Source organism: Bidens hawaiensis, unplaced genomic scaffold, assembly GCF_021521415.1.
Source record: "Bidens hawaiensis isolate Kalapana, Puna unplaced genomic scaffold, B.hawaiensis_p1.1 tig00050616_1, whole genome shotgun sequence".
NCBI lineage: Eukaryota > Viridiplantae > Streptophyta > Magnoliopsida > Asterales > Asteraceae > Bidens > Bidens hawaiensis.
Genome location: NW_027499069.1, coordinates 36510 through 57912, shown reverse-complemented (window position 1 = coordinate 57912; position 21403 = coordinate 36510). Strand labels below are relative to the sequence as shown.

The 21403-nt window shown below is 32.3% G+C and overlaps 3 protein-coding genes and 1 pseudogene across 4 annotated transcripts; 3 read left to right on the top strand and 1 right to left on the bottom strand.

Annotated features, from left to right (window-relative positions):
* Positions 1 to 541: 541 nt before the first annotated feature.
* LOC143598641 (putative protein phosphatase 2C 61) lies at positions 542 to 2363 on the top strand (annotated as a pseudogene). The gene is made up of 4 exons (XR_013147150.1): positions 542 to 852; positions 1025 to 1160; positions 1285 to 1507; positions 2151 to 2363. The product of XR_013147150.1 is annotated as a putative protein phosphatase 2C 61 (transcript).
* A 210-nt stretch (positions 2364 to 2573) lies between these two features.
* LOC143598640 (short-chain dehydrogenase reductase ATA1-like) lies at positions 2574 to 4004 on the bottom strand. Its single transcript, XM_077076807.1, has 3 exons — positions 3716 to 4004; positions 3334 to 3593; positions 2574 to 3133 (listed from the first exon to the last, which is right to left on the bottom strand). Exons 1-3 carry the CDS (start codon positions 3898 to 3900, stop codon positions 2583 to 2585), a joined length of 996 nt encoding a protein of 331 aa, XP_076932922.1. The 5' UTR covers positions 3901 to 4004; the 3' UTR covers positions 2574 to 2582.
* Positions 4005 to 7194: 3190 nt separating this feature from the next.
* Positions 7195 to 10359, top strand: LOC143598644 (vacuolar-processing enzyme-like). Its single transcript, XM_077076809.1, has 8 exons — positions 7195 to 7362; positions 8445 to 8609; positions 8695 to 8851; positions 8929 to 9014; positions 9086 to 9285; positions 9367 to 9415; positions 9505 to 9921; positions 9996 to 10359. The coding sequence occupies exons 1-8, from the start codon at positions 7195 to 7197 to the stop codon at positions 10176 to 10178; spliced, it is 1425 nt and encodes a 474-aa protein (XP_076932924.1). The 3' UTR covers positions 10179 to 10359.
* Positions 10360 to 12430: 2071 nt separating this feature from the next.
* Positions 12431 to 19040, top strand: LOC143598643 (uncharacterized). The gene is made up of 6 exons (XM_077076808.1): positions 12431 to 12733; positions 13191 to 13294; positions 14127 to 14385; positions 17739 to 18048; positions 18680 to 18757; positions 18869 to 19040. Exons 3-6 carry the CDS (start codon positions 14144 to 14146, stop codon positions 18917 to 18919), a joined length of 681 nt encoding a protein of 226 aa, XP_076932923.1. The 5' UTR covers positions 12431 to 12733; positions 13191 to 13294; positions 14127 to 14143; the 3' UTR covers positions 18920 to 19040.
* The last annotated feature ends 2363 nt before the right edge of the window (positions 19041 to 21403 follow it).

Sequence of the window (21403 nt, the reverse complement as noted above, 5' to 3'; positions counted from 1 at the left end):
CTATTCTCTTATAAAAAAGAATTTGCTTATAACTTATTTTGAAATAAATATTTATCAAATAACCTATTATTTTTCCTTAACTTGGTTGTTATAACCTTGAAAGTAACCTGAATTTGAAGAAGATTACTTTGAAACTTTTACATTAGTTGGTGTTCAATTGCGACTTACTTTAGTTAACGGCTTCAAGAATCATTAAAACGTATGTATGATCGAGTTCTTTGATAATTCATTAAGAGTTTCTTATACATTTGATAGGTCAAATTAAAGCTTGTTAATCTTTCATGTAAATGATTAGAATACAACACAAAAATGTAGAGTGAATAACTTAATTGTATATTTGTATTTGACTTTTGGAAGATGAGATCAAGATGAATATTCTAATCATTATTAAATATTAAAAGTTGCATAATTGATGTTTTGACAACAAGTTGCTGTGTTTGAAATTAAAGTTGCGTTTGATAATCAATTTCTCATTATCATATAATTAACTTCATTAATAAATCCCAAAAATAAAAGCTTTTTTTATTTTTTAAACCAAGAAATTTAAAAGTCTTAAGCTTGGATCCCTTATAATCCATTAAAAACTAAAAGATAATAATGACAGGTCGACCATCCCATGACGACATATCATTTGGTTTTCTATAAAGAGAGAATATTTAGAAGGATTGTTAATAATTAACATTTGAAATGGGTATCTGCATATCCAAAGCATCTCCTGAGATTCATGAGATAGACTATGGTCATGAAAATGTTATTTATTATCAAGACATAGTTACCGATCAAAAGATCGGTTCAATCCACACTCATCAAGGATCTAAAGGACTCAAACAAGATGCTGCCATTCTTTATCAGGTATATTTTTCGTCTGAACCCATTCGCACTACTAGTTACGAACCAAATCCGTAGCACATCCATGAAAAGACATATGTGCTACGGGTTAGGCCGTGACAAATACCTGTTTTTGTAGCAGGGTTTATTTTAACTCGAGTGAATGATAACATGTTTATATTTTGATTTGATGAAGGATTACGGAATGGACAACGGAGTATTTGCCGGTGTTTTTGATGGTCATAGAAGGAATGGTCAAATAGTGAGTAAAATGGCGGAAAATGGAATTACTCCGGTGCAATTGACCACTGATCTCAAACCAAGTGTACCTGGTAAGTATTGCTAACGTAATATAATCCTAGATCACTAGATGTATAATTTTGGCCAAGACCGTTGTGTTATGTTATGCTGTGTTGTGTTGTTACATAAGCTAATGAATGATTAAATTTTGTGCAGCGGAGGGGGATCGAATTAGAAGGTTAAATGGTAGGGTGATGTCATTAAAAGATGAACCACATATAGACCGAGTGTGGTTGCCATATCATGACTCACCGGGCCTTGCTATGTCGCGGGCTTTTGGGGATTTTGTACTTAAAAGCCATGGGATCATAGCCATTCCTGATGTCTCATATCATCGCTTGACCAAAACGATCAATTCATCGTTCTTGCTAGTGACGGGGTAAGTCAAGTACTTATGATCTCATCATGCTACATACAACTTTTTACCATTTATGATGGTAGATCTATTCAGATTTCAGATTATATTTTATTCTGGACGAGTGACATGTTAAAAAACTAAAAAGCTAAATGAATCTAAATTGTCATAACCTCCCAACTTGCTTTATTAAAAAAGTTGGTCATAATTTCAACAACTAATTTTAATCCTTTATGTTATATGCTATTTGTGTAATATTAAAAAAACAAGACAAAAAAACGTTAACGAGCCAAACCAATCAAAAGGTGTCGAGATGAACTGGTTGTTAGATAACGGGTCAAAACATGTCACTTTTTACTACGTGTTGCTAAGTTTGTGAATAAAATATTTCGTGTCAAGTTGGAGTGATGGGAAAAATATTTTTTTTGTTATCGTATTTACATATAATCTATAAGTTAAAGCATTAAATATAATTAGAAAGACATTTTCACCAATAAGTTAATTCTTTACAGCAGCCCAATAGCCCATATTAATGCCACTAATGAGATTTGAACCCACGACCACTTAACTGTTTGGCCACCTGGATTAGATTAAAGCAACTTGACCCATTTGACTAGCAATCGGGTCAAACCGCCCTCTCCATGGTTACTAAATCTACAAATTTCAGGTGTGGGATGTGCTTAGCAACAACACAGTAGCATCAATAGTGTGGGGAGCTGAGAGTGAAGAATCAGCAGCAAAAGAAGTCGTTGTAGCCGCAACCGCAGCATGGAAACAGAAGTTCCCGTCATCAAAGAGGGATGATTGCTCGGTCGTCTGTTTATTCTTCCACAAAAACAAGCAAGACTTGTACAGTGCAACTAAACACTCAGACTTGTAACACACAAAACTTCTTTGACACACTCGTGACGAACAAGTACCTACATCTATGTTATTTATTTCTTTCATGTATAATGTGAAAAGAATAGGTTTTTGATATGGTATTAAAGTTTCAATATGATTATATTAATAAAAATTGAAATAAAACATTTAAAAAATACAGACAACACCAAAGAGATTATTTGCACTAATGTTTAGTCATATGATTAACTAGCTAGGTTTATCTGATTCTTTCTTTTTTTTCGCGATAAATGAAAGTCATACCGACCGACGAAGAAGTATACCCCCCGTCGATAACAAGATTATGTCCCGTTATGAATCCCGCTTCATCGCTAGCCAAATACACAACAGCATATGCAACATCTTCAACCAATCCACATCTCCCTTTTAACAAACTCGCATTCTCGCCCATTTTCTGTTGCACTTCTTCGGCTGTTATATCCTTAACAAAACCACGATACGATTCCACTAGCATAGGTGATAGGACAGCGTGAGGTAACACGCAGTTTACACGGATCCCATACGTGCCTAACTCGCATGAAGAGCTTCTTGTTAATCCTAGAATGGCCTCTTTGGTTAACGTATATGTGTGTGATCCAAGGCCGCCCATGATGGCGGCTGTGCTTGATGAGTTTATGATGGCACCGCCTTTTCCGCCTGAGATCATAGCACGTGCAGCGTGTTTTGTCCCGTGTAAAACTCCATTCATGTTCACTCCAATTACTTTTTGAATCTTTTTCATATCAAGAGTTGTGATGCTTCCTCCTTCATCTATGCACAAGAAAATTTTGGAGATCATTTGGGTGGTATGTAACTATTTATTGAATAACCGGGACCTTACCAATAGCTCTGCTATGAGTGAGATTTTACTGACTACGTTTGCATGTTATTTAACTATTTATTGAATGTTAAACAAGCATACAACCATTTTGTCACTTGTATCTAACACTAGAAAATACTTAAATGTTTACCTCCAATTCCTGCATTATTGTACATGATATCGAGTTTGCCTTTCCACGTAATAGCGAGTTGAACAGCAGCTTCGACATCAGATTCTATCGAGACATCACAATGTATAAAACGACCGTTAATTGAATTTGCGACGCTTGCTCCCAGCTCATCGAGAATATCTGCAATAACAACATGTGCCCCGTTCTCGGCCATTAACTTCGCAGTGGCACCGCCGATCCCTCTTGCACCACCCGTTACCACCGCAACTTTGTTCATTAACCTTGTCAATATGAAAAGGCTACTTTTTAATCTCATAAAGTTTTGTTTTAATACATAGTTGTATAAAAAAGGTCTTAAATTATCTAAAATGTTTTTGGTAAGAAATAAAAATTAAAATCCAACCTTTTTGTTGTAATGATGTGGGCATCACCATTATTATGGCCATTTTGCTCCATTGCTTGAGGGTTATAGAAGATCATTGGAGGTATTACATTTATATAAATGAGTAGGGAGGGAGATAGGTTCTCTTTGTATGAATCATGAATGTTTATGTTTATTTGCATGCAATTACCATTCTCTTCAACCATTTTCCACCTATCATAGTGCTAATCTTTCTTTTCATTCATTAAACATGCATCATGATAGATTATAGTATTACTCTTTTATATATTATAGTTTTTACTTGCTCTTTTAAATAGCACAGTTAAGAAATCAAATGTACCAACTAATAAACTGTTAGTTGATGGCAACCTATGCTTTGCTTAATAAATAAAATTCAAGAAAAATCTTCTAATACAAATTATTAGAAGGAGTGAAAGTTATGTATGTTTAAATCTGGACCGCTTCTACTACTCTTTGGCATTCTCACTGATCCAAGTACATATGAGTCTAACATTCAGGTTATCGGTCCCTCTTTAACTTCCTGATTAACATCATGTTCACTCAGCATACAACAAAAAAACACTTGTCTACTTATTAGCAGTTTCAAATTATTCGCGGAAAGTAACTTCAAGGAAAAATTTCACCTCTAGAACAACCTGAAAAACTGATTATATAGCAAATAAACACCAGAGTTTTGTGACACTTGGTTCTCGCAAGAGATGTCAAACTGTCAATTTGATCACGAAAAAGAAAATCAAGAATTTGAATCTATTTAGTCTTTAGAACAAATCTTGGTAGAAAAAACAGAACAAAATGAACTTGATTTATTAAGAGGACTGTCATATAAATGACTTCAACAACAAATTGGTGAGGCAAATGGCAGTGATTTTATAGAAGCATATGTGCCAGAATATAACATATATTTTGATAACAGAATTATATCACAAAAACATGTTCAAAGTCACTTATATCAACCATAGCAATTAACTTTCAAAAATTTGTATTTGTGGTGTTTGCATTAGAAAATGGAGATAAACCAATAATTTTAATGATGTAAAGATGTTAGACATGGGTTGTCCAATATTTTGCAACCAAAAGAAAATATATAAATATGTATGTTTAGTTCACACATAGTGTCCAATTTAGGGGGTCAAGTGGTCGATTTAATTTAGACTAATCGATTTCATATATTAGTAGAACCTCCTTTCTAAGAAGCAAGTGCCTCTACTAAGTGGACTAGCCTCACATTGACACCTGAAAGGGGACAATAGAATGTATGTTTAATAGTATCACCAAAAATCCAACTAATCGGTAAATGAGAGAAATGAACAAGCATTTATGCTTATTTCCTTCTCTCCATTTGGGCTAGCCCAACATTTATGTTTTTTAACACATCAAATTTTCACTTTTCTCTCCATTTCCTTAACATGATAATTAGTTAATTAAATCTTTCCCTTGCGCTCCCCTTGTTTTCTCTTCTTATTTCTCTCATCATTATTTTTTTTCATTTATTATGCTCGGGAACTCATAGGTTTCGGTTTTTATTAAGTTTTTCACCTTTTTACACACCCCTCCAAAGTTTGAATCTAGGACAAAAATTTAAAAGTTCTAGTTTAGCTTAAGTTTGATTTTGATCGAACCTATGAACACATTCAGATAAAAGTGTTGGGTTGGATTGTTGACCCCCGTGTGATTATATAAATTATAAACAAAAAGGGTTTTATTTCATAACTTGAACTGATAAATTAATTACTTATGTTATACTGACATTCTATTTTATATTATAACATCATAGTTGAAAGATAGTTAACTAGTTAAGTATCAAGTTGTATATTTTATGTTATTAATATAAATTTTAATATAAAAAATATTTTGGTTAACTGTCTGTCATGTTTATGTCAACCATGAAGTTTATGTGTCCGACACTATTTTCGATTTTGGTTCGTATAAGACTTTTTTTCGATTTTGGTTCATATAAGACTTTTAGATGCGTGTTGGTTCTCAATCCGCCAAACACGAATCATTTAAGGGAAGGGTCCCTCCTGTATGATTGCCTTATGATCTGGTAGTATTATTGGTTAGTAGTCGATTTTCATGTTGGGGCATTATTGGATTATAAAGCTTAGGATAATCAATCATGGAATATTGGTGCATTATTTTATCAAATGATTCCATGTGTTTGTGGAGTGTGGACTTGGCCAATTCTTTACTTACACGATATGGGCTTAGGATTGATGAGGGTTTATAAAATAAATGTACAACTTACAAGAATAAGAATATATGCGTGTCGCGTGTTGTCTAAATAATTCATTAAATCTGTATCTAATAGATAAGTAAATAAGAGTGTTATTGTTATAATTATGTGACTTTTCACTTACTTTTTTTTTTACTTTCTCTGTATTTATTTGATAAATATGTTTGTTTCTCGTTTTTGATTCTTAATTCATAAATACTTGGTTTACCTTTTTCGTTTTTCTTTCTTCAACTAATAAATAAACTTGTTTTCCACTTATATTTTTCAATTTTTAAATCTTTATAACTAACTATTTAATATTTTCGTATTCTAACTCGTGTAATAATGTGGTTTCTATTGTAGCTAAAGAATAAAAATAAAAGTTTATAAACTAAGATACGGATTTTTAAAATCGAATATATAAAATAATAAATATCACATATTTTATACACTTTAGTATATTTTACTTAAAACCAAATTAGGTAACATTTACACCTTAGGCAAATTTAACATCGGTTATAAACAGAACATATCATTTGTTTATAAGTAAAGACCCGTCTCTTATATTATCAATGTGTTTTAAACTTAGACACTTAGTTGATTGTGGAGCATATAAAAACTCCACAATTAAACATGCTCTAGTATAAGTAGTATTATGATAGGTAACCTTCTGGGGCAACAAAAAACAAAGCTATCATTTCCTGATAGGCTATCCATCATGGATTAAACAGACGATACCGGATGTTACTCATCACTTTGTTTATCCCTAAATTAACTTTGATTAAAAAATTATTTTGTGAATATAAATATTTGACATAAAAATATTGAAATTCAAAATACATATAAAGGATATTTTACTGTGGTGTTCGAAGGTAGGCCGACTTGTTTAAATCAAGACCCTAAGCTACATGTAAGTGAGAAACCTTGGCAAGAATCCGGCTTTAAGATGAGAGAGGTGGTGCAGTTTCTCCTTTATTATGTAATTATTGGGTGAGATGTACTCGTTGTATTTGAAGGGTAGTTGGTAGTTGCATATTCCATTGGGCGGTAGTTCGTAATTATGTCGTTACGACGAGTATCTTGCTTGTAATGATATTTGTCTCGTAATAATAAATATTTGTGTTGGCCGATAAATAAGAAATCAAAATAATATAAACAATATAATAATAAAAGGTTATAAAATAGGAAGCTTTAGAAGGAAGAAAGAGAAAGGGTTATAAATTCAAAAGGAGGAATCCAACAATACTTCTCCAAAGAAAGAAAGAAGATGAATCTGTACGCAATCCTCCTGTTTCTCACTATCATCACAGTCGCTCACGCCCGTCTGACGGTCAACGATTTCCTGAGGCTACCGTCTGAGAGACTTGACTCCGATGGTACCCGGTGGGCCGTCTTACTCGCCGGATCCAACGGTTACTGGAATTACAGGCATCAGGTAGTTGTTATACACTTATATTTCTAATCCTATTATTACATAATTCTTATTATTTTTTTTTATCTATCCAGTCATGCTGTTTGATTTTTCATAAGTATCAACTAGCGATGTTAAATGTATTGCCTATAATTGCTTTTATTATATTATTTATCGTAGTTTTCCGGTTTTAGATCGTATTTTGCTTTATTTAGGGTTACTTGCATTGGCCTCTGCTCCAATACCATGTAAGATTATCAAACGATTTCTTTAATAATAAACTGTTATAATATATAGAGATGAACCGGGCTGTGGGCTCGATACTAATAAACGTTAATACTATGTGTATGTGTAGTGGTTTAACTAAAAGTGAAAAACGTCCGGCCGCGTCTCTGCTTTCACTAACTTTTTACTCAAAAATGTGTAATTGTTTAACTGAAAAAACAATAATTATTTATTATCTTTTTTATAAAAATGTGAGTGAGATAGTTTGATTAGCTGGAGAAAACCTTGGCCCCACACCCCTCGGCCAGTTAACACAGGGATGAGCAAATTGTACCGGGACCGGCACCGAACTGGGTACTTTCAATACCAATTTGGTACCCACCTTTTGAGATTTCGGATGGGTACGGTACCAGTATGGTACCACTATTTTACTGATTTTTTTGCCTTCGGTACCAGTACCCTACCATACCAAGCATTTTCGGTACCGGTACACAATTTTGTTGATTTTCGGTATCGGTATTTTTGGTATTGGTACTTTCGGTACTGGTGCCCAGCTCATCTCTATTAGCATCCCCTTTGGCTCTTCACATCATGGCGCCTCTCTACCACCCCAGGAATACGGTGATGATGTGGAAAGGATTTCTGTCCTCCCACATCTCCACTGCACTTGGTCTATATATTATATGTTCCAATAAGTAATTGAAGGATTAGTGCTTTTACTTTTTTGTTCATAGTCGATGAGTTCTGTATACATAATATTGAGTTGTGCTACCAAGGAGTTAGATTAATATGTTTAGTAAATGATCTATAGCTGAAAGCAACTCTTGTTTCTACTTTACTTGTTTGTTCATTTATTAAAACCAACTCATTTTCTGCTGCAGTCTGATGTATGTCATGCATATCAAATCTTGAAAAATGGTGGCATCAAGGATGAAAACATTGTGGTTTTCATGTACGATGACATTGCAAATAATGAAGAAAATCCCAGGCCTGGAACCATTATTAACAGCCCAAATGGTGATGATGTATACCATGGAGTGCCAAAGGTCAACATTTTGAGTTTGACTCACTCATTTCCACAAATGTGAATTATGTTTGATTCTCATCAGTTCCCATTTACTCTATTCACAGGATTACACCGGGAAAGATGTCACTGTTGACAACTTTTTTGCGGTTTTACTCGGAAATAAAACTGCAGTTAAAGGTGGCAGTGGAAAGGTTGTAAACAGCGGGCCCAATGATCACATCTTTATATTTTATTCTGATCATGGCGGTCCAGGTGTGCTCGGTAAGCTCCCCCCCCCCCTTCTAACTATTATTCTGATTAGGTAATGGTTTTACAAGAAAATGTTTTCATATTCTCAGGGATGCCAACAAGTCCTTACTTGTATGCAAAGGATCTGATTGATGTTTTGAAGAAAAAGCACGCGTCTGGAACATACAAAAGCTTGGTAATATCTCTTTTGTTTTGTTATTGTATAGCAACTTTGGTGGATTAAATGAATAATGTGTATTCTTTTAGGTATTTTACCTTGAAGCATGTGAATCCGGAAGTATTTTCGAGGGTCTTCTTCCACAAGGTTTGAATATCTATGCAACCACAGCATCCGGTAGCGACGAGAACAGTTGGGGTACTTACTGTCCTGGAGAACATCCGAGTCCTCCTCAAGAATACGACACTTGCTTGGGTGACTTGTACAGTATCTCATGGATGGAAGACAGGTACTTTTGACCAATATAATACGAGTTGAGTTTTTTAGTGATTCTTATATAGTTAAATTAATTCCTTTTTAATGCTGACAGTGAGGTACACAATCTGCAAACAGAAACAATCCAGCAACAATATCATCTGGTAAGAGCTATGATAGACAGTATGATGAATTTGTTTAATTAGTTATTTAATTCCGCTCTCATTTTACAACTTATTATGTATACTCACAGGTTAAGGAAAGAACATCAAATGGAAATGGTAATTATGGGTCCCACGTAATGCAATATGGAGACTTGCAGCTTAGCAAGGATGAACTGTATTTGTATTTGGGTACAAATCCTGCAAATGAAAACTTCAGTTATATTAATAGCAACTCTCTACGATCATCTTCAAATGCAGTCAACCAACGCGATGCTGATCTGTTGCATTTCTGGCATAAGTATCAAAAGGCTCCTGAGGGTTCTGACAGAAAGATTGAATCTAGAAAACAGTTTGCAGAAGCAATGGCCCACAGGATGCATGTTGACAGTAGTATAAAACTCGTTGGGAAGGCTTTGTTTGGAATTGAAAAGGGTCTGGAGGTGATGAGTGAGGTCAGACCCGCGGGTCAACCTTTAGTTGATGACTGGGATTGCCTTAAAACATTTGTAAGTCTTGTTATAAAATCATGAATTGACTTTTCAGTCAAATATCTGAAATTCTCCTTAAATTATGTTTACAGGTGAGGACGTTTGAGACACATTGTGGGTCCCTATCACAATACGGTATGAAACATATGCGGTCGATAGCAAACTTCTGCAATGCTGGGATCACGAAGGAACAAATGATGGAGGCGTCATCACAGGCATGCCCTGTCTTTCCATCTAATTCTTGGAGCTCAATTAACAGTGGTTTCAGTGCATAATGATTTGGATTATATGGGAAACTAATCAACTATACACTCATATTACGTTCAAACTCGGTTTGTTGGTGTTTCTTCTTACCGTTTTTAACATGCTGTTTCTCTCTAGTATGCTTTGGGTAGAGGACCGGCCTCGAATGGTTGCTTACTTGTATATATAACAATGAAACATCTCTGTCTAGCTTCTATGTTATCTGTGAGTAAGGCTTTGTTCTTGTGTGCTTGGATTATATAAATGGTTGGTACATAGAATTAAGTAAATAATTCACATGAACATGCATTTCAGTCATTTATCAGGGAAGAACTAAAATGGACAGGTCAGGTAACGAATCAAACAGGTTCGGGTTTAACGGTGACATTAGTATGGGTCAAAAAGAAGATAGTTAGCTTTTAAGTTTATAAAAATTAATCCATGAGTTATGCTACAATCATAGGCAAAAATGTTTTTTAATACTTGATCTTGAAATATTGATTTAATAATAGATAAGGTCACGAGGGTGTCACTTAGTTCATTGATTTTTCTGTACAGTATTTTATATTACTTATCAAAGTTATCTTTTAATTAATGTAGTGGGGTAGATTACCAAAGAACTTGTAAGAATATCGTCCACTATATAACAAAAAGAAAAGTTGAGTCTGGTTTGTGTAAAGCAATACCTAAAAATGTAGGTGGAGGTTTGTGGGCCACAAAAACCCGAAGGTTGATGGCAAATATAATGTGAGTAATGAGATTCCACAAAAACCAGAAGGTTGGTTGGTGTATGTACATTGTGGTGGTGCACAATATAAGTGAAGCCGATTGCAAAATCGAACCCGAATAGATTAAGCCGATTACGAACCGATGCGAACAATAGGTTAGAAATCGGTTCCGGATTTCCATAAAAATATAATACTCTTTGATATGATGAGTACAAAATGATTCAATCCGTAGTCGTCAACAAAGTGTTGTCAACGTCTTTGACTGCAACAATGAACAAACTAAATCATACTAGTAGATCTGTTACATTTATAGTTTGCCGTTTATGATCCGATTATGGTTCTTAGTTCTTTCTAATCTCAGTTTAACTACTAAGGACTTGATTTTATTTTCACATCATAAAACATAAATAAAAAACGTCTTTCATTCTTAATATTTTTCATTCAATAATAGTTAATTGATAAGTTGTAACTATTTTACTTAATGATGCGTTTTAAATCTAGCTCTCTTGTCTCATTTAAATTTAGAGTTAATTACATTTTTTAACGACAAACACACACCCTATAATTTTACCCTTAAAATATACCATTATTCACCACGAGTTTCAAATACTCAGCCTAATGGGAGATGCACCATTTTATACATCTTGACACCATTAGTTTTTATTAAAAGCTCGTTTGTGTAAAGTGACTTAAGACGCAAATTTTTTAACGGAATTTTGATCATTTTACATAAATCTTATAGAAAGTAGATCTTTATTTTTTTTACAGAACCATCTAACTCCAGTTTTTTAGAACTATAGTAACACATCAATCAATTCTATTCCTAAATCTACACATTTCCAACTCGACTTTCAATCGCTTAAAAGAACATGACTATGTTCATCGTTATCCAAAAGGTGTGTTTAAAAAAAATAAATCACATAAATGTAATTGAGAATTATTAAAGCAATTTAAAAGGTACATTTTACCTGCTATATTGATGTAATATCTATGTTTCTACATATTGGAACCCAATTTTTGACAAACAAAAAAAAAAAAAGAAAAAAAAAAAATTTAATTAAAAAACACTTTAGTTATTAACTAACAAAAACATTTAATGAGTCCTTTTCGCTATAGGTTTTAAATAGTCATATAATTATCAACAAGTCGAGATGAACCCGAGCTCACTTAAGCTTTATTTAGTTTTGGTTACCTTATGAGAACTTAAGCTCTATCTTTAATACTCGAACACGTTTTGTAACTTTCCATACTCAAGTTTGGCTTTAAACTCGGTTCATAAATAAAACTAAAACGAATTAATTAAACAATTTTATGTTACAGCTTATACTCCTTTAAACTCGCTTCGGTTTAAGCTTTTAACGAATCGATCTCAAACAAATCAACTCATTCACACCACTAGCTTTATATACACAAAAAATTTGAACCCGATATTAAAAAATGATTACAAATTTGAATTTTATAAATTAAACTATTTACGAAACGACACCCGAAGATTCCGTGAAGTTTATTAAGGACGTCAATAATTCAATATAAATACAATTATAAATTATAAAGAAATAATAAAAATAAATACGAGGTGTGTGTGAGTGTGGATGGGGGTAGAAGCAATGCAAGTTTTACACCATTCGTAACTGCCGAACGCGTATAAGATGCCATCCTCACCGTTGGATTAAAAATCAACGGCTACAGATGTATTTCCTCCTCTGTTCTAAGCTCCATCGATAAACCTGAACATGAAGCCTGCCTGCTATATAAAGAGGCTCCAAATGAGAAACAAATCATATGTCATTTGCATCACAATTCACAACACCTTTGTCTTGTTAATTGGAAAGTATACACAAATTTCCAACGCGAATTCGGTGAGTCAAATGTTGAAGCTGTTCGTTTCGGTTTCGTTGAATTCGAACGATCCGCAGCTTAATCTCTCAGATTGCTGTTAATTACATAGCTAATTTGTTGGTTACATTTGATCCGGTTGATGACAAGACAATCCTTTTGTTTGAAGTTGTTCGTTTCGTTTTTGTTGAATCCAAACGATCCGCAGCTCAATCTGATTGTATAATTTCAGACTGCGGTTAATTAGAGAGCTAATTTGTTGGATACATCTGATCCGGTTGACGATTCATCAACCGGATCAAATATATCCGACAAAATCCAACAAATTAGCTCTGTAATTAACAGTAATCTGAAATTATACAATCAAATTGAGCTGTGGATCGTTTGAATTCAACGAAACCGAGACGAACAACTTCAAACAAAGGATTGTTGATAACGATTAATCAGAAGATTTGACATGATTTCTGACTTGTTTTGCAGATTGATTATATGAATTTTTGGAAGTGGATGCAGCTTTGAGCTGCGTGATTCTGTTATTGAGCTTTGAAATCGAAAGGCGAATTGAAGAAATTGCAAGTTTGAAGGTTTGTATGATATTGATACGAATTCGCATTGTTTTCTCTTGTTTGATGAATCAGTTGTAATGTTTCTTCAATTGACGGTTGAATTGAAGCCGATTTATGAAAACTGAGATTGAGTTTGAAGATGTTTTGAAAAAAAATCAAAGGTTATGAAGATCGTGAAACAAAGTAAATAATAATTAGTACCAATTCAATTACAATTTCATTTGCACTTGTTTTACAGTTTCATTGCTCTGGTTTTCGTTAATTCAGCGTCAAAATCCCTAATTTTTACCCAAACTCTGTTTCATCTTTAACATCATATCTTCTCACTTAGCTTTAAAATTTATGATCGAACGTCCTAATAATTAAACACTTTTCCAATAAACCATTAATCTGAATTCGATTCATTCAATTCAAAAGGTTTTCATAATTAAATTGAGCTGAATTCCGAGCATTAGTATTATTATTATTATGGTTATTTTCATAATCAAATTGAGTTGAATGCCGAGTATTATTAAAATTATTATTATTAGTTATTACTACTATTCTTGCTGTTATTATTAACGAAAACCAAAGCGATGAACGTCCTAATAATTCAACAATTTTCCATTAACTGAATTTTGATTCATTGAATTCACAAGGTTTTAATAATCAAATGAGCTGAATTCCAATTAATTTTAATATTATTATTTGATCTTCTGGAATTTGATCAATCAATCTACCGAAATGTAAAATTTCGATCGATTTTGGATTAATTTCATAAAATAATATTAATAATCTAACTATGGTTAAGGAAAAGTGTGAAGTGGTTAAATGTAAACTAACCATTGTTAGTTAATTGGTAACGTAACAGGAACCGAGTATTATTAAATGGAGAAGAATTTGAGAGATAGATCTCATGCTAATAATAATAACACCAATACGACGCCGTCTTCGTCCTCAGACTTCGTGTTGCAGTGGGGCAATCGGAAACGATTGCGTTGTATGAAATCCGGTACACCGCCGGTTGCTCAACCATCCACCACGGCACGTGGTGATCGCCGTCATCAAAATAATAAGGAAGTTGTTAATCTCCGGCAACGGTCATCATCGCCGGCTCATCGGGTTCTCAGGTAATTTTGTTATTTTTGGTTTATGCACGTGAAATAGTTATTATTAAATATATTATAATTAGCGTAATTAAATGACAAGGTAGTTTTTTTATACACTTTTATGTATTAGAGTTTAATGATTATTTGTTTTGTGGGATTAATCAAAACGTAACTTTAAAAGAAATGATAGATGCGCAACAATAAATTTTGATTTTTGACACAATTTTTGTTAGTCGAATAATAAAAGGCGACCTCATTTGTTTGCGATTGTAGTTAACGATGGGTAGTCCAAGCCCACCATCTCTTGTTCAAGAGAAAACTCGTCGCTCGAAAATTCACTATTGTAAACTCAGTAGGAGTCGGATTTGAATTTGAGACTGTGTAGCCTTCACCCCAAATTTTCATTTCTACTTGAAAACCAGTTAAGCTAAAGTTCATGTAATTTTAACACATATTATTTATTTTATGAATTGTCTTTAAAATACATTTTTTATTCATTTTTGTTGTTTATATACTGTTTTTATTATTATTATTATTATTATTACTGTATTATTTTTGGCAATTTTTACGTATGTTAAAAGTTATACATACTCGAAGTACTTTGATGCCACGGTATATAATAATATATTACGAGAATGTAAAATGAAAATATAGATAAAACAAAGAAAAAGACAATGATTTGACATATGAGGAAAGAGTACCCTCATTTAAAATATTAAAAGTGTAGCCAGGAACCATAATTAATAATTAAATAAGAATATATGTGTGTTCTGTGAAATTATTTAAAAAATATTGAATTAAAATATTCAAAAAATATTACTAATTACTCATTGATTAATCCAATAATATTTTAATATTACTTTGATACCTAAGTTTATTAAACTAATTGTTATAACTATAAAGATACAAATACAAAATACAAACCTGTACTCTTTGGTGTCTCAAAATGACCTTTTTATTAAACTATTAGTTTCTTTTTATGCAAAATAGACAAGTATATGATGCATATTTTGGAACCTTTTATACGTAATTGTTAGTTATTACAATCAGAAGTTGCTATATTGACAATCTTGAGGATTAACACATAAACTATACACATGTTAAGAAAGACAATGTGTTGTACTTTAAAAAAAGATAAACCAACGAAGTAATTGAAACGTACGATATAAAAATACTTATTTTTCAGTGTTACTGGAATCATATTGATATTAAATACTATAGTTATTAAAGTAAACTTGATTACTTTTGACTGTTTAAGGATCAACCGTCCGGAAACTAGAATAAAGATTAATTTGAAATAAATTATAACATATTTAAGTTTTTGGAATTAATAAATGTCGTAAAACCATGGGTTTTTTTCCTTTTCTTTTCGTGTTCCTATAGAGTCAGTCAATAATAAATTAATAATGCATCTTTCCGAAATATATATTTTAACTAAAGCTATTGAAAGTGACGTGTAAAGCTATATTTTTCTTTTAACTAAAGCTATTGAAACTTAAAAGTGACTTAATGTTTGGTAATCTGATTTCTTTAAAAATTAATTTAGAATATTAACTATATTACTAGTTAATTAAGCAGATACATACACGAATATAGCTCAGGAGCTTCGAACATGGCTCAATTGTTATTTGTTAAATAATTTATATGTGTTTATAATATACTTAATAGGCGTGGTTAGACCTGTGACTCAACTCGAGTTTGATAACTGAAACTCGGGCTTATAAATTTAAACAAACTTATTTTTAGTCTCGAGCTTGTTTAAGCTTCAAGCATTTTGCAAGCCAACTTCAAGTTGTCCGTGGCTTGGTTCGATTACACCCTCAAGAATGAAACTTTATTTAATTAGTTTATATTTATAGACATACATTAATGATGAGTTAATTACACTTATATTTTAATAATATATTTGTTTTTCTACAATAAAAACTCATAACTAATTTCTATGTCCTCATAGATGAAAAAGACCATATATTCTGACATTATATTTTACTTATTTTGTTGACGTCTTCACTGTTTTTTTTTTGCTTTTATCCATAACGTGATAACACGGTATGACTAATGTTGATTTTTCTTTGCAACCTTTTATATCTTTATACGTCTCCAACTGAGTTTTCTTCTATCAAGGTCCCTTGACATGATACAATCAATTCTGATTTTAAGCTGTAATTTTTTATACTTATTTTTAACAAGTCTCCAATTTACTTTATTTTTTTCTGATATCATTAACATGATATGATTTTTTTTAATTCTGAAATTGCCCTCACATTTTTATCTATTATTTGGTACCTATAATTTGTTATTACTATTATTATTATTATTAATTTTTTCTAGTTTTGACACTTTAGCATTTACTTCACATAATATTAGAAATTAAATACTATAATATCTTTTAAGATACTATTTAATACGCTGATTATGTTAATTTAATATTTTTATGATACTTTCGTTTATTAGAAAATCAATAAAATAGAAAAACAATTTAATTCTTATCACACATTATTCTATAGTTTTAGTTTGTAAAATATTTTATTCTAATATAATTTACCTTATATTTATCTTAAAATAATAATTTAATTAAAGAATGTTTTTTATGATGAGGAGAGTTATTTAAATATCTAAATATTTAAATATTAATCATTAAATCGGGAGTGGTTAATATAAATTTCCTTTTATTTATTCTCCACTTTACACATGGTCCCTATTTTGCAAGTGTGAGAAGGGGGACAATAATCCGAACAAGTTATCCATCCAACCACATAACCCACCTTCACTCCAATCATCACCCCATTTTCCACCGTTTGATCCCACTCACCTTCACCACCTTTTACATCCCTACACGTGTCCACCCATAGCACACAAACCTCAAACCATCCCACGGCTCACAACCAACGCCACCTTTTTCCCTTCACTTTTATTAATATTCTGTCTTCTTTCCCTACGCCGCTGCGCATGTTATCATACCCACACCCAGATCTCTCCTCAGTCCTTCTCATTGCCTAACCATGAGTACAAATTAAATTAATAAATTAATTAAAATATTATTATTATTTTTTAATATAATAAATATAAAAAAAAGTAAAAAAACAACCCCCTCTTTTTAAGGCGTGACTGACCCATGAATCAAATATTCAAACACCTCTACTTATCTTTCCCATAACATCCCTCCGACTTCCTTGTTTTTCTTGCGTGATCCACACATCTACAGGGCTATATCCGTAAATTCACCTACACTTTACCTGTCTAATTTTCTTTTCCTTTTTAATATTACCTTTTCAAGTAATACTATTTTATAAAACTCCTAAATATAACCGTGATCATTGTTCAGGTCTTGATCTTTTTCTTTTTGTTATATTTTTTTATAAAAAAATTTGTAGGAATTGTGAGAGTTCATCAATTGCTATGAAGGGACAGAGCAACGGTGTGCACGATAAGAGAGGTGCGCATCATAACGGGAAGAATAATAATAATAATAACGGTGGTGGGTCGGGGTCATCGGAAACGGCGCATGATAGCAAAAAGGGTGGTGGGTCGCCGGGAAATGAAGCGGTGCCGGTGGTGTGGCCACCGAAGTTTGTGATCGGATTGACGAATAAGGAGAAGGAAGAGGATTTCTTGGCGATTAAAGGATCTAAACTTCCTCAAAGACCCAAAAAGAGAGCCAAATTCATCCAACGAACCATCAACGTTTGTCTCTCTCATTCTGCAAATTATTATTTTTTTCAATTATCACCAACCAAAAAAAAAATTCAATTTATAAATTTAAAATTATTAATTGTAGCCATGATAAAAAAAACCGTTAGAAACTAATCAAACAGTTTTGAAGCTAAATTGGCCGGTCCGACAAGACTGAACGATTTAGCTTCTTCATTAACTGTTATTATTGGTTCGGCCCTGTATAAAAAATGGCCGAACCAGACATTTGTTATAATTATCGTGTTTGATTATATTTAATTATTTATTATTATTATTATTTTTTGAACAAAAACTTTTTAAACCTACATTCGTCCTAACTTTCTGATTGGATTTGATATCACTAGAACAATTACTTATAAATTATAAAGAAAGTTAGAATAAAAAGAAAATGTTTTTTTTTTTAAATAAGAAACGGAGAATAGAATAGTTTCAACTTTCAATAAATTAAAGCTGTTAGATGATGCAGTTACACCATGGGACCATCGGATAAAATTAAAATACAAAAATACATTATTTTTTGTGTCAATGTCAACTTTCTTTATTTTTATTTCTATTTTATTATTGTGGGACATCAAATTGGTAAACTAACGTTAAATAATGGATGTTTGGTTTTGTTGAATAGTCTGTTATCCCCGGTGGGTGGTTGTGTGATCTTACCTTGGAACGGTACGAAGTTAGAGAGAAAAAGGTCACAAAAAAGGTATATTTTTATCTCTTTTATGACTTGGAGTCGTGTGATATTTTATAGGTCTTATCTAGAAATTATATAAATAAAATTAACAGCTTAACGTTATTCTTTTTTATGACACAGAGACCGAGAGGATTAAAGGCTATGGGAGGCATGGAGTCTGAATCCGAATAAAGGTTTTGTTTAGTTTACAGAAAATTGGAACAAATGTCATGTACTCTCGTTTTGTACTATGTTATCTGTAGACATTTGTTTGTTTCTTAAGGTGAGGATAAGGAGAAAGATTGAGGTTTGTTGTATTTTCATCGATTTTCTCCTTTTAAAAGCAAGTGTAGCTTCTTTGTATACTTTTAGGCTATTTTTTAGTATTAAAATCTCGATTTTCAGCTCTTTTTATAACTTTCAATTCGTCCTCTTTATAAACGCTAGTTTAATGTTGTGTAATTTGTTAACAAACTGAAAATGATTTCATTTACTACGAGCTGAAAATGATTTGATTAACTAACAAACCGTACAAGAATCCTATATACACAATTAAAAATCTCAACTAACTTAACAAACCAACTAACTTTAATATATACATTAAACCATTAACACAACATTCTCGAGTTGAAAATACAAGAAAAAGAAATGATAAGATTGGATGGGGAAAGAAAGAAAATAAAATTATATAATTAAAATGCATTATTGAATTAAAAGAAAAGAAAATAAAATAAAATAAAGTGTTAATTACATTATTGAGTTAAACTGAAAGGAAAAGATTTTAGTAATATTGTAATGGGTTATAAAGTTTTCATTCACAATCAAACCATATTTGGCTATAAAGCTTTGAAAAAAAAACCCTAACTTTTCTTTTCATTATCTTTCTTTTCTTTAAAAAAAAAACACTCCAGAATGAAAAAAGAAAAATATTCTTATCTTTTTTTTTCAAAACCGTTAAATAAAAAACTCAAGAATGAAGTGTAAGTCTTCACTCCGAACAGATAAGAATTTCTTCTCGAACACTTGTGCTACGAGTAGGGGTGGCAATCTTGACCTATGGGTGTATTAAAATAAAATGTATAAGATGAGTCAAAATGAGTCAAACTAAAAAAAGAAAATGATTGAACGGGTCAAAACGGGTTGACATTTCTCGAGTTTTTTTTATGGAATGAGAAAAACGGAAAAAACTTTTTGGTATTTTTACTTTTTAAGTTTTTTATTTATATTGCGAGTTATAATTTTTTAATTATTTTTTTGAATTTTTTGGTGAGGGGTTTTGAAATCTCAACCCATTTAGTTTGATCAATTCTGACCCATCTTATACATTTTGATACAACTCATTCAATCCATGGGTCAAGATTGCCACCCCCAGCTACGAGCAATTATATACTTGAATAATATTTCTTTCTTCGAGCACTTGGGCTATCTACTCGTGAATAAAACATTTACTACTAGTAGTATACACTTAGTCTTCCATAGCATTCATCTAACTACACATGACTTAATAAGTACTCGGTTTAAACTCCCTACATGTTCTCGTGTGTATAGACAACTACTCAGATATGAATAAGTACTCGGGACTTATTCTTAGTGAAAAACACCCAACTTGGTCATCATCCTCCCTCAAGTTGCTGAAAGCAAAGCGTCCAACTTGGTCAACAATTCTTTGTGCTGAGGAGTGGCTAAACTCTTGGTAAAATTAGTTGAAAGCTGCTCATGTGAAGGAAGTCTAGGATGAAACATTAAGTTCATGTAACTTTTCTCGCACAAAATGACAATTAATTTCTCGATGTGTTTAGTTCTTTCATGGAAAACAAAATTCTTGGCTATGTAAATGCCAACCTGATTATCACATTTAAGTGGAATAGGATGAAACATTAAGCTCATGTAAAAGGTGAGTAAGCCAAGCCAATTCAGAAGTAACACCCCTCATATACCTGTATTCAGCTTTAGCTGAGCTTAAAGCAACAACAGGTTGCTTCTTTGACTTCCAAGAGATGGGATAACCGCCTAAAGAGATGAAATAACCACTAACATATTCCTTGTATTAGGACATGAGGCCCAATCAGAATCACAATAAGCCTTTAAATCAAAGCTTGGAGAATTAATGAAAAATAACCCTTGGCAAAAAGTGACTTTGACATAAGCCAAAGTTTGTAAAGCTGCATTCCAATAAGGAAGTCTAGGATCTTGCATAAATTGGCTTAGAAACTGAACATTGAATACCAAATATGGGCAAGTATGTGTTAAGTAGTTTAACTTGCAAACAAATTATTTGTACTTTTTAAGGATAAGCTAAAGCCTCTCCTTTAATAAGTTTAAGCTGTAAATGGACTTGAAGTGGTGTAAGAGTGATATGCAGTAGTGTAGTATCAACCTCTTGTAGGAGATCAACAACAAATTCCCTTTGAGACATAATAATCCCGTCATTATGTTTTAAAATCGCCATCCTAAAAAAATAGTTAAGAAAACCAAGATCTTTAATCTGGAATATGGCATGAAGAAAAGACTTAAGATGAGTTATCTCTTCATCATTATTACCAGTAACTAGAATATCATCCACATAGATAACAACATGGACAGTGGATGAACCTATAGTTTTGGTAAACAAAGAGTAATCATTGGAAGACCTAACATAACCTTTGGACTTGAGGACAAAAGAAAGCTTACCATACC

Coding starts and splice junctions, on each gene's coding strand:
- LOC143598640 (XM_077076807.1), bottom strand. CDS start 3,900: ATGGTTGAAGAGAATGGTAATTGCATGCAAATAAACATAAACATTCAT. Junction 3,594..3,715: donor CACATCATTACAACAAAAAG/GTTGGATTTTAA, acceptor CATATTGACAAG/GTTAATGAACAAAGTTGCGG. Junction 3,134..3,333: donor CAATAATGCAGGAATTGGAG/GTAAACATTTAA, acceptor TCTTGTGCATAG/ATGAAGGAGGAAGCATCACA.
- LOC143598643 (XM_077076808.1), top strand. CDS start 14,144: ATGGAGAAGAATTTGAGAGATAGATCTCATGCTAATAATAATAACACC. Junction 14,386..17,738: donor CCGGCTCATCGGGTTCTCAG/GTAATTTTGTTA, acceptor AAAAATTTGTAG/GAATTGTGAGAGTTCATCAA. Junction 18,758..18,868: donor AGAAAAAGGTCACAAAAAAG/GTATATTTTTAT, acceptor TTTATGACACAG/AGACCGAGAGGATTAAAGGC.
- LOC143598644 (XM_077076809.1), top strand. CDS start 7,195: ATGAATCTGTACGCAATCCTCCTGTTTCTCACTATCATCACAGTCGCT. Junction 8,852..8,928: donor TGGCGGTCCAGGTGTGCTCG/GTAAGCTCCCCC, acceptor TCATATTCTCAG/GGATGCCAACAAGTCCTTAC. Junction 9,416..9,504: donor TCCAGCAACAATATCATCTG/GTAAGAGCTATG, acceptor GTATACTCACAG/GTTAAGGAAAGAACATCAAA.